The sequence below is a fragment of the Anser brachyrhynchus genome (assembly GCF_964034855.1).
Source record: "Anser brachyrhynchus genome assembly, chromosome: 2".
Lineage (NCBI taxonomy): Eukaryota > Metazoa > Chordata > Aves > Anseriformes > Anatidae > Anser > Anser brachyrhynchus.
Window position 1 is genome coordinate 253,132 of NC_137695.1, and position 13,364 is coordinate 266,495.

The 13,364-nt window shown below is 44.7% G+C and overlaps 1 protein-coding gene across 13 annotated transcripts in view; it reads right to left on the reverse strand.

The window, feature by feature from the left end:
- Window positions 1-13,364, reverse strand: part of SMARCD3 (SWI/SNF related BAF chromatin remodeling complex subunit D3) — a 110,565-nt gene that overhangs the window by 7,284 nt on the left and 89,917 nt on the right. For 11 of the 13 annotated variants that reach the window (XM_080583430.1, XM_080583429.1, XM_080583427.1 and 8 more), the window contains 3 exons: window positions 10,394-10,491; window positions 8,089-8,193; window positions 3,681-3,816 (listed from right to left, as the gene is read on the reverse strand). In XM_080583430.1, the coding sequence (XP_080439556.1) occupies window positions 3,681-3,816; window positions 8,089-8,193; window positions 10,394-10,491 (339 nt within the window). The remainder of the gene's footprint in view (window positions 1-3,680; window positions 3,817-8,088; window positions 8,194-10,393; window positions 10,492-13,364) is intronic. The other 2 variants (XM_080583436.1, XM_080583439.1) reach the window with 1 other exon arrangement.

Here is a 13,364-nt window from a genome sequence, read left to right on the forward strand (position 1 = left end):
CTACTATCCTGTTTCTCTAAAATTCTGTTTTGAGATTGCAAACCTGTCTTGTTAAATCTCCTGTCCACATCTATTCTGCCCTAACAGCTACTGTGGCCAGACACAGAGGGAGAAAAATAACTCTCCCTCGATCTGGCTATGCCACTAAGGGCATTGCTGTAGGCACAACTGTATGGTATGTTAACAGAAGAGAGCTGCTGTCAACTTAAAACATTCCTCATGTGGGAAAACAATGTACCCAATGCTAGAGTGAAATCTCCTATTGGTGTGCACCAGGTTTCCACTAGATGACTTACCCAGAAGTGACTTCAGTAACTTCGCTAATCACAGCTTGCACTCTGCTGCAGAAAATGCTCAATAAAAAGGTGATAAAGACATGGTAAAGGGGGAGCTGGGCTGGAAACATAATAATCCTTTGCATGCTGCATGAAAGCCTATATAGGCTGGAAACTGACTGACTGAGCAGCTGCTCTGCTGAAACCTTCTGCTTTGACCTTTTCCAAGAACCACAGAACAACAGATCTTGCAATGGTTACCGAAAAGCCGCAGGACTGCTGGTATCCAAACTCTCTTTAAAACAGTATGAAGACAACAGTTTAACAAATTTGTGTTAGAGGTAAACAAACAGAAACTGAGCGTGACTCTGTATCACATGAATAATATCCGGTCCATGAGATCACACTTCTTCCCTTGGTTTGTGGAGCCACTTTTATTTATCCCTTAACAGGGCAAATCAGCCATTTACACTTGTGCAAAAAGTGGCTAACGGTCCCCTTGCCTTGACATGAATCCCTAATGCAGCCTGCAGAGCTCACCACTGCTATAAGAGAGGTATGACTATTTTAAGTGCACATAATCTTTGTTTGATAAACCAGGAAACAATTCTGCAAAACGGTTCCAAGTGATTTTTCTACTATTCATTTTCTACAGTTGCAGCTAGTGTAGTGAGCTGCTCTGCAGCAGTGCATGCCCAGCACACTAAAAGAATATGAGATTCTCTTAGCTTTCCCTCACAGCAATATAGCAAGACACTATGACCTCTCAATAAAATGTTATAGTCTAGGGACCTTCTAGGGACCTATAGTCTTGAAGGTACCTTCAAGATCATCTACTTCCAACCCCACTGCCATGGCAGGGGCACCTTCCACCAGACCAGGTTGCTCAAAGCTCCATCCAACCTGGCATTCATCACTTCCAGGGATGGGGCAGCTAGGATGGATGCAGACTTCTCAGTTTGGACTTCCGCAAAAAACATTGCTCCTGTTATTCTTCCACAGCTAATCTTTCTTCATAACCCCAAGTCTCTTGAGTATCAAAACTTTCCCATTACTTCTCTAACTCAGCCTAAGCAACTTAGTTGTCATCTTCAGTTTTTTAGCATCTCTGGTTCCCATATCCAAATAATGTCTGACTTTAATTTTTTTTCTCATATTTTTTCTAAGATAGAGATTTTCATATCCTCAGATACAGAAGTTAAAATTCCTGTAGTACATTTTAATTACATTTTTCTCTTTGGTCTTGCTAACTGTAATCCCACCTTATTTATATCCAGAAGAAGGCTGCTGCTCTCTATGCTTACCAAGCACCTTCTTTGACTTTCCTTAGTTGCTTCTGCTTCTCAGCATAACAACAACAAAAAAAATCTGTGATGCCAGTCTTAATTGTCTACTTCTTACATTTCCAAAGCTGCATCTTTTTGTTTTATGTCAGATTAGAAGAAAGTAAGATCTGGGTGTAAAATATTAGGTGGTGATTTGACTGTGTTAACTAAGGAACCTCATTAGAAAAAAAAAGAGTAAAGAGTCTCTTGTGCGCTGAGGACAAACTCTAAGGTTAGGTAGTCAAACTCTGCCCATTTATACAAGTTTGAAGAGCAGGCATGATTATATAAAGACATCTTGAACATAAAATGTTCTGCAAAACTGAAGTTAAAAAAGTTAAAATCTGCAGCTCCATCTTAAAATATACAGAATATCCACCTAGGTGAGCTAAATGATTCCTATTGGAATATTGAACTTCATGGAGCAATCCAACAACAATATCCACAATGTCTGAACACCAGAGCATTTTTGGAGGGTTTCTGCCTATGGGTTATGGGACACATTATGGGATGTAGGGGAAGAGCATCTTGGGATTGCACTTGACGTGGCACATTTAGGGAATTAATCAAATGTGGGAAAAGGGATGGATCTACGTGATTCAGGGAGGAACAACTCTGGGAAAATAGATAGATTAAGGGCTAAAAATCACTGGTTGTGTGTAAATGATTTGCTCATTGATATGCTTGTCCAGCCACCTGTATACCTGACCAGAGCTATCTGTCCTACCATGTTACCAGATTCCATTTTCAACTCTTTTCCTGAGTGAGGAACTTTATTTTTTATGCATGGCGGGAGGTCTGTGTGCCAGCAACTGCAGCAAGACCATGGTTTGGAGGCCCATGTGCCTGTGTGCTGGCACCTGCAGCAGTGCAGGTGCGTGAATGTGTGAGCACTGGCAAAGATCAATCTGAACTAGTCAGCAAGTAGGTAAGGTGGTCTGGTAGCCATGGTGGGGTGTGTGTCTGTAAGGATGAGACCACAGGAGAAGCTGGCAGTCAGACAGACCAAAGGAATCTCAGCCAGCCGCTGGAGGGACCGTGGGGTCTGAGAGTCGCTAGGGACAAGACCCACTGGTGTTTTTATGTGTGTACACATCTAAGGGTAAGACCACAGGGAAGTGGCAACTGGGGGACCAGGAGACTCCCGGCCAGCTGCGAATGTATGTGTGTGTATATGTGTATGTTTGTGCCTCTGTGTGGATGCGTATGCCTGTGCGCATGTGCCTGTGTATGTATGAACATTGGGAGAGGGGCTGCAGCCTCTGGGGCTTGTATGGCCAAGTGCCAGCAACTGGGAGACTGGGATCCAGAGGCAGCTAGTGCGCAAAGTGTCCAAGACCAGCTGCCAGAGGGACATACCCCCACTAGCGGCCCTCCACGGTGCTCAGCCAGAGAGAGGATCAGGATGAGATTATTGGTGATCTTTGTGTTCATGTGAGGTCTCTGTGTATCCTGACTGTGTTGATCGGTGTGGCTGGCCATGTATATATATGTATGTACGTATATGTGGCACATACACACACACGTGTGCACGTGTGTGTGCGCATGCCTACTGGGAATACATGCTCAGCCTCGTTGTTGGTTGGATCTGGGATAATGGAGCTGTGGCAGCCTTGCCTCTCTCAGGCTGTAAGATCCAGCCTAATTCTCCTAACACATACCTTGGAAGACCATGCTTGATCCACATCACCTGCTCTAACATGTTTTCAGTTGCAAACGAGACATGTTAGTTTTCCACAGAGCACAACAGGTTTACTAACTAGTTCAGAGAGATCTGAAATCCTGCAGCACCTAGAGTGGCACACACTTTATGTTGCCTGCCAGGGTACTCATTATGCTGCCTGTGAAACTCTGCTTCTATCACCTTTACAACTATATCAGGCCCTGGATTAAATCCTAACAGCAAACCCCACCCACCCCACTGTATTTCCATTGCATGTGACTTATTCATCCCTTGAAAGCACATCCAAATGAGCAATCCCCTTCTCACTTTAGTCCCTTTGATGTATGGCACCAAGCCCTCAGGAAGTTACAAAATGTGTATTATATGCCACGTGATACTTTACTCCTGGGTCAGTACCTTATTGTCCAATGCTGTAATCTCCTGTTGATTAGCTGTTGAGAGAAGAAAACTACTCATCTGTCCCTTTAACGGGTCTTCAACTTCTACATCTATGTCATAACAAGCCGTCTTCTTCTGATCATTGGGGTCAACACTATGGAGAGGATAACAGAAGATTGTGAAAACTGGCATAATGAGTCAGAGTAAATAGCCATCCAGCCCAGAAAATACTCTTTCAAAAAGACTGTTGCAGATGCCGTGAGAAGAGTTTAAGAACAGGGTAACTTTACATATATTATGTATACATGCATCATATATATATATATATATATATCAGTGGTGGTGAACTGGCTGGGTGATGAACTGGTTAAACACTAGAGTTCAAAGTGTTGCAGTGGTGTGTGGCTACACCTCTCTGGCAGACGGTCACTAGCAGTGTTTCCCAGGGCTCAGTTCTAGGGCCAATTCTGTTCAACATTTTTATCAATGATCTGGATGCAGGAGCTAAAGGCATCCTCAGCAAGTTTGGTGATGATACTGAACTGGGAGGTGCTGTTGACTCTCTCTAGGAACAAGAGGCCTTGCAGAGGGATCTAAATAGACTGAAGCATTGGGCAATCAGCAATGAAATTCAGCAAGGGAAAATGCTGGGTTCTGCACCTGGGACTGAGGAATCATAGAATCATCTAGGTTGGCAAGGACCTCCAAGATCATCTGGCCCAACCATCCCCCTACCACCAGTGTCACCCACTAAACCATGTCCCTAAGCACTAGGTCCAACCTTTCCTTAAACACTCCCTTAAACACCCCCTTTCCTTAAACACCCCCTTAAACACCACTCCACCACCTCCCTGGTCAACCCGTTCCAATGCCTAACTGCTCTTTCTGAAAAGAAATGTCTCCTAATTTCCAACCTAAACCTCCCCTGGCGCAACTTTAGCCTGTTCCCCCTCGTCCTGTCACCAGACACGTGGGAGAACAGACCAACCCCACCTCACTACAGCCTCCTTTGAGGTACCTGTAGAGAGCGATGAGGTCGCCCCTGAGCCTCCTCTTCTCCAGGCTGAACAACCCCAGCTCCCTCAGCCGCTCCTCCTAAGACTTGTTCTCCAGACCCCTCACCAGCTTTGTAGCCCTTCTCTGGACACACTCCAGGGCCTCGATGTCCTTCTTGTAGTGAGGGGCCCAAAGCTGAACACAGGACTCGAGGTGCAGCCTCACCAGAGCTGAGGGAGACAATTACCTTCCTGGTCCTGGTGGCTGCGCTATTCCTGACACAAGCCAGGATGCCGTTGGCCTTCTTGTCCACCTGGGCACACTGCTGGCTCATGTTCAGCCGAGCATCAATCAGCACCCCCAGATCCTTTTCCTCTGCACAGCTTCCCAGCCACTCTGCCCCAAGCCTGTAGCACTGCATGGGGTTATTATGGCTGAAGTGCAGGACCTGGCACTTAGCCATGTTGAACCTCATCCTATTGGCCCTTACCTATCGACTCAATTTTTCCAGGTCCCTCTGCAGGGCATTCCTACCCTCTGGCAGACCAACGCGTCCCCCCAACTTGGTGTCATCTGCAAACTTACTGAGGGTGCACTCAATTCCTTCATCCAAATAATTAATAAAGATACTAAAGAGGATGGGCCCCAACACTGACCCCCGGGGAACACCACTCGTGACTGGTCGCCAGCTGGATTTCACTCCATTCACCACCACTCTCTGGGTCCGGCCGTCCAGCCAGTTTTTAACCCAGCAAAGCGTGTACCTGTCTGAGCCATGGGCTGCCAGCTTCTCCAGGAGAATACTGTGGGAGACTGTGTCAAAGGCCTTGCTGAAGTCTAGGTAGACCACGTCAACAGCCTTTCCCTCATCCACCAGGCAGGCGACCCAGTCATAGAAGGAGATGAGGCTGGTCAGGCAGGATCTGCCTTTCATGAACCCATGTTGGCTGTGCCTGATCCCCGGGTTGTCTTGCGCATGCTGTGTGATTACACTCAAGATGACCTGTTCCATCACCTTCCCTGGCACCAACATCAGGCTGACAGGCCTGTAGTTGCCCAGGTCCTCCTTACAACTCTTCTTATAGATGGATGTCACGTTAGCAAGTCTCCGGTCATCCGGGACCTCTCTGGATGACCAAGACCACTGATAGATGATGGAAAGCAGCCCAGCAATCACAGCCACAAACTCCCTCAGCACCCTTGGGATCCCATCTGGCCCCATGGACTTGTGACAGTCCAGGTGGAGCAGCAGGTCTCTGTTTCCACCTGAACTTTGAGGGAGTTCTTCTGCTCCTTGTCTCAGATTTCCAGGTTGGGAGATGGAGTATCCCGTGGACTGGGGTTTAGGCTTTAACCCCAAGGACTGTGTTAGGCTTTAACTTGTTGGGTTTTAGGCTTAATTGCCATTTTCTCTTTAGCTTTACGTTGAAATTTCTTAGCAAGAAAACTTTGTCAACCCAGTAGCTGATATATCAAACTTCAGTCATTGTCACTTGTAATATAAAAATGCTCCTTCAGAACACTATTTTTGAAATATCTCGGTTGTGTGCACCTGCTGCAGGAAGTAAGGAAAAAAAAAAAAAGGACTCAGGATCTAATTGAACTTGTTAGACCTTGGGGAGAAGGAGGTCTTGCATGGATGGCTTTGGATTACAAGTGTTTCCAGCAGGTCGAGAGGAGTAATCCTCCCCCTCTGTATTCAGCACTGGTGAGTCCACACCTGGAATCCTGTGCCCAGTTCTAGGCTCCTTAGCACAAGAGAGACATGGACATACTGGACAGAGTGTAGAAAAGAGCCACGAGGATGATGAAGGGACTGGAGCAGCTCTGCTAAAAGAAAAGGCTGAGAGCTGGGACTGTTCAGTCTGGAGAAGAGAAAGCTCAGGGGGATCTTACCCTTGTATATATAAATACCTGAAGACAGGATGCAAAGAGGACAGAACCAGGCTCTTTTCAATGGTCTGCAGTGGACAGGACGAGTGGCAATATGCACAAACCCGAGTACAGAAGGTTCCCCCTGAACATCAGGAAGCACATCCTTACTGTGAGAAGTGACCAAGCACTGGCATAGGTTTCTCACAGACGTCGTGGAATCTCCCTCTCTGGAGATCTTCAAAAGCTGCCTGGACGTAGTCCTGGGCAACTTGCTCTAGGGAGCCCTGCTTGAGCCAGGGAGGCGGTTGGACAAGATAACCTCCAGGGGTTAGAAGACATGGAAAAGGGCAAGGTGCTCAATGCTGTTTTTGCCTCCGTTTGTCCTGGTAAGTTGTGTTCTCAGGCCTCCCTTGCCCCTGAGCCTGGGACGGAGTTGGGGGAGCAGGGCTATTGCGAAAAACCTTGACAAGTTGCAGAAAGAGGACAGTAGTTCAACATCATGAAGTTCAACACAGGCAAATACAAAGTTCTGCTCTGAACAACCCCATGCACTGGTGCAGGTGGGCATCAACTGAGTAGAAATCAGCTCTGGAAAGGAAAGAAGCTATTCCCTGCTATGCCACACTTTTGCATCTTGACTTCTGCGCACAGGACCAGGAAGACATGACATACTGTAGTGAGCCCCACGTCAGGCCATGAGGATGGCTGGGGGCTGGAGCACATGGAATCACAGAATGGTTTGGGTTTGAAAGGACCTTAAAGATCATCTAATTCCAACCCCCCTGCCATGTGAAGGGACACATCCTGCTAGATCAGGTTGCTCAAGGCCCCATCCAACCTGACCTTGAACACTTCCAGGGATGGGGCATCCACAACCTCCCTGGGCAACCTGTTCAACTCTTTGTCAGGGAGTGTAGTGATAGGACAAGGAATAATGGCTTTAAACTAAAAAAGGGTTGGTTTAGATTAGATGTAAGAAGGAAATTCTTTACTCAGAGGGTGGTGAGGCACTGGAACAGGTTGCCAAGTGAAGTGGTTGGAATTAGATGATCTTTAAGATCCTTTCTAACCCAAACTATTCTGTGATTCTATGACTTCTTCAGCACTTCTTCCTCCAGGGCTTTGTCCCATGGTACTCTACCAAGTAGATCCCTGAAGAGGAAAAAGTCTGCTCTCCCAAATTCCAGGGTAGCAAGTTTGCTGTGCTCCCTCCTTGCTGTATTCAGAATCCAAAACTGCACCATTTCATGATCGCTGCAGCTAAGGCTGCCTTTGAGTTTCACATTCCCCACTAGTCTCTCCTTGTTGGTGAGAATGAGATCCAGCATAGCACCTCTCCTTGTCGGCTTCTCTATCACTTGGAGAAGGATGTTGTCATCAGCGCATTCTAGGAACTTCCTGGATTGCCTAGGCCCTACTGTGCTGTCCCTCCAACAGATATCAGGGGGGCTGAAGTCCCCCATGAGAACCAGGGCTTGCAAATGTGAGGCTTCTATCTGTTTATGTGCATTAGCATACAGACATTTAAGTTGGGCCCATGATGAAGCTGACTTACTGGCTGGAGTGGTGGACTTCTTTTGTGCTGGTCTTCAGGTTCTCTTCTGCTGACCTGTGACCCTCCTCCAGACTCTGGGCATCTGTCACTGACACTGGCATCAAACTGGGAGGAGAGGGATGGATTGAGGTTCCCCTCCCCTGGCAACTATAGTTTAAAGCCCTCTTCACCAGCTTGGCAAGCCTATGATCAAAGACGCTTTTTCCCCTTCTCTGACAGGTGGACCCCCATCAGCCCCCAGCAGACCAGGTTTCTCAAAGAGTCCCATGGTCTAACTAGCTGAACCCCTGCCTGTGGCACCAGTCACGCAACTATCTGTTTTTATTTGCCAGATTCAACTGGCCTTTTCAATCCCCTCCCCTTTGACTGGCAGGACTGATGAAAAATCCACCTGTGCTCCTGAGTCCTTTACTGCTGCTTTCAGGGCTCTGTAATACCTAATGCCTACCATGAGAAGCTGCAAGAGCTGGGTTTGTCCAGCCTTGAGAAGAGGCAGGGAAGAGGAGAGCCTATTGCTGAGTGCAACTGCCCTATGGGAAGGTGCAGAGAAGACAGAGCAAGGCTCTTGTTGGAGGTGCACAGCAACAGGCAACAGGTACCCCTTGTAACATGGGATACTGACTCAATGTAAGGAATTTTTTAAATTTTTATATAAATCATGATGGTAATCAAAAGGGAGGAATCAAATAATAACTTGTTTGCAATATGAGAATATTGGAGACCTACACTTTGTAGTATTCTTGTGCAATGTTAAGAGCGTGGGAGATGGCTTGCTTCTTTGCAGAAATGGGAAATGCCATGTGTTTCTCTTTCTACCTCTGATTTTAAGTGTGTCAGCGACAATGAGGAGTAGAATTCAAGAAAAGCTCCAGCTCTAGATTGAACTCAGGTAAGAATATTTTACTTCTATGAGTTTTAAATCTGGTGCACTCGGTATTGCAGAGAGAAAAAACTGCCATCCACTCTATTTTCTACTGCATCCTCTTTCAGTCTATCTACCATTTAAAGTATTTACCCACATTAACAGCTTTCTGTTCAACTCTATTTAATTTCCATTGCATTTTTGTTATTTTCTTTTTCAAAAAGCATGGATGGTGTCTGAAGAGCATGACTAAAACGCTGTTGGGAGGGGAGAAGCCTCAGACGACCAAGAATGATACCTTCTACTCTACATTATTCTGTTACTTTAGCAGTCTGAAAATTTACTTACTCCCATTACATTCAGTGCCAGACTTCCAGATTTCTATTTGCTTTGCCTGAGACTGTAAAGACTCTATTGCAAAAGTATCACCTACTCTCAGCACATTAATACGTCCCCCTATCCACAGCATTATGTCACTGCAGAGTAATACTGCCAGGTGCTGCATGATGCACACACTATATCAGAGAAGCTACTATACACAAGGTCCTCTTCTTTAGCTTCTATCTAACAGACATGTTCTTGCCTCCAGGACTTCTTCGCATTTGAAGCATGTTCAGGAATATTTGTTGTCAATATTCTGTATGAAATCAAATCCCTAAGCTCAGTTAATGATACTGTTTAAATACTCACAATCGGAGTTTTGACCAAGACCCCAAGGAAATTAGGAAAGACTGAAATATCCAAAAGCATATTTGCAATCTCCAAGAGTCTCTTCCCTCCTTCCAAGCTGTCAGTTAAATATGGAATGTGCTGGAAGTGTCCTAAGATATCTGAAAAATGTATATTAGCTACAGCAGAAATATACATTTTTTGACAAGGATGACAGGAAGCTCAGTATCTTGGTCACAATGACCTTCTCTGAATCTAGGCATTTTTTTAGCTTAATTCTCTTGAGGATCTCTGTCTAGCTGTCATTCTTAGAGTAGGACTAGCACCCAAAGAGCCAATCCAATCCCAACAAAGCATGCATGCAGTGGCCACTGTATTTGAAATGTTATACTGTTGTACATTTTACATAATAACTCAGCAGTTAGAATGATTCCCCTTGATGTACAATACTGTAATTCAATTCCCCTTTTTTATCCTCTGAGTGGATTCAAACTCTTTTTTCTCCCTTTAAGAAAGAAACCTGGCCCACTCTCCCAATGCTATTATAGTATGGATAAAAGATGTTGGAAATATTGCATTTTCCTAGAGAATTGGTGCCACTCTATTGAAAATAATTCATAACTATACAGACATAGAGAATTAACACACAAAGCCCAAGGCACTCACTTGGATATTAGAAAACCTGGATTCCGGTCCCGGCAACCATAGCAGTTTCTGTGTTTTAGATAGTGTATGATTTGCATGTGACAGTGCTGAGCTGACTGACCAGCTTACCTGATGATATGGTTTATCACTATAGGGTCTGGTGGCAGCAGTAGATTAGTGAGTCTCTGAGGAATTTCAGAAAACTTTAGCCGTGGACAGTCAAAGATCTGGAATATAATAAAGCATATTATCCTTGTCCAAAACCTAACTTGCAATTAAACAAGTAAATCAATGATACAAAAAGTAATGGGATTCTGCAAGCTATCGTTCTGTCTGCTTGCACAGTGTCAGTTTTTGGTCACTTCTGTCCCTGTAAATTGATACTGCCCTTACAATCTGGGCTAGCTGGCAGCGGCAACAGATGCTAACACTTTTGGGTGTCCCACTTTTAGTTTAGCTGCGTGAATGGTACAGCCTGATTTAATGGGTCATCAGGATCAACTACATCAAAACCATTCACTGAGGGTTTGTGGAAGCTTATCATAAAGAAAACATTTTTTTTCCCAGAATAAACTTAAAAGCAGTCTGCTTTTTTCTCCAAAGCATGTTTCCTGCAGCATTTTCTGCTAAAGAAAAATACAATAAAATATTTTAGGATTTTAAAATCATTTGCAGTTTTTTTAGTTGTTGTTGGTTTGTTTGTTTAAGAAAAAAACTCAGCATGTTTTTTCTAAAACAAAAATAAACAAACAAAAACAAAAACAAAAAACAACCCTCAACGTTGTTGTATTTATTTTAAACCAAAACCTAAACAGCATTTTGGAAGGGAACCACTCCCTTCCCAGTAACTCAGCATCTTATGGCTTTCTTCTCTTTACTATGTTTCTGAAGCTAAATGTGTGTTGAATTGTGGAAAAAAAAAACCTTTTGAAAGCGATCAAAATCTGCAGTCTATGGAAATTTTCTGTGAGTGACTGAAGTGTCTTGCCATGAATCTAGAACCACTTCTTACACTTTAAGTTTTCAGAAATATAATTACTACATTTTTTTACCAAAAGTTTTAATGCTCTGAGTAGGTGAATAGGCTTTTCCCTAAAGGTACTCCGTTTAAACTGTTTTTTAAAAAAAGCTATCTAGATACTATTATTTGCCTTAACATATAAAATTGTATGGAGACAATTTGGAAAAATGTTGAGGCCAATGGAAAGGAAAATGGAAATGCCTCAGGAAAAATATTTCCTCCTGAGAGAAGAGAGATGCTACTTTTATTATTGTATCCTGTAGTGGGTCTGGCTGAGATGGAGCTAACTTTCCCTGCAGCAGCCCATACAGTGCCGTGCTCTGCACGTGTAGCCAGAACAGCAATGTTTTGTCTATTGCTGAGCAGTGCTGGCACAGCATCAAGACTCTCTCCAAACCCCCCCCCCAGGACCGGCAGGCGGTGGGCGGACAAGAACTGTGGAGGGGACATCACCAGGGCAGCTGACCTAAATCAACCAAAGGGATATTCCATACCATATGATGTCAGACTCAGCAATAAAAGGTGGGAAAGGGGAAGGAGAGGGGAGGCTCTCGTTATGAAGATGTCTGTCCTCCCAAACAACCGCTACGTGTATTGAGGCCCTGCTTCCCAGGACATGGCCAAACATTGCTCATTGATGGGAAATAGAGAATATATCTCTTTTTCTCTCTCTGTGCTTCTGCATGGCCTTTATTAGTTTTTTTCCTCTTACTTTTCCCTTTGATTAAATTATCCTTATCTCAACCCCTGAGCTTGTGTTTTTTTTTTTTTTTCTTTCCAGCATACTTTCTCCTCCCTCTCTTCTTCTTCTGAAGGGGAGTGAGAGAGAGGTTGTGGTGGAGTTTAGCTGCCCAGCAAGGTAAAACCACCACATATCCATAGACAGAAACATGCTTTGCAGCTCTAGAGGCAAAGGATTCAGGCAGGGTTAAAAAGAATGGACTACCAGGTTGTAGAAGCAACATAAGAAGTCGGACTGTTCAACTAGGATGCTGCAGTTCCTTGGATATAGTATCTTTGAAATCCATGATTTTGTGGAGTAAGGGAACTTGGTAATAAAAATACCTAGCAGTCAGCTCTAGCTTTTGAAATACCATTGGGCCTTTTTTCTTGCTTTTGCTTGTAAGACAGTGAATTTCAAACCTCCCACCTGATGTAAATAATGTTTCCAAACTGAAAAAGATTCTTCTTCATCAGCTCCAAAATCTGTCTAATTGCTGAACATGCCCGCATCCATGAATTTAGCCACTTAGTTTCTAAAGAGTGATGAATCTACCAAATCTACCAAATCTGAGTCTGCAATTCACTATTTGATAGAATCATAGAATATCCTGAGTTGGAAGGGACCCACAAGGATACATAAAGTATGAACTGCTGTACTCGATCAGACAAAGGATCTATCTGCTACACTATCCTCTTGATAGCCATCAAAAGTAGATGCTTGAGAAAAAACTATAAGAGAAAACATAATAAGAAACATATACTGGTCCTTCCTCCCCACCCCCAAAAAAATACCTCTCCTAGTCTCACAGCTTTGCAATTACCTGGGGCACACAAACAGGGACAGGGAAGGCGTGGTAGTTTGCATATCAGTTCCAGTTGAAGGGCATGTGGGAAAGGCTGTGTACCCTGCTCACTGACACTGCAAGCTCCAATAACAGTTGCCTAGACAGGCAAACCCAAGTTGGACAGGGCTTTGAGCAAGATGGTCTAGTGGAAGATGACCCTGCCCATGGCAAAGGGGTTGGAATTAGATGATCTTTAAGGTCCCTTCCAACACAAACCATTCTATGATTCTACGACAGGACAGTGGGCACTCATTTTATAGGCTGTAGCTCCAGATGGGGTGTCTACTACACCTACCCAAGGGCTGTCTGCCACCCAGACAGAGCTGCTGAAGGGAGAGGCTGCAGTGCAGACCTCAGGCTGCACGAAATCTAGACCTTTCTCTTGTGGCAGGGACAGGCAGCAAACCTGCCTGCAAAAGGTGTGCCCAGGCGGAGGACCTCCTGCAGCAGGTGGCTGAGCTGCATGAGGTGGCGAGAAGGCTGTACAGTACCTGGAAGGCTGAGGAGGAGT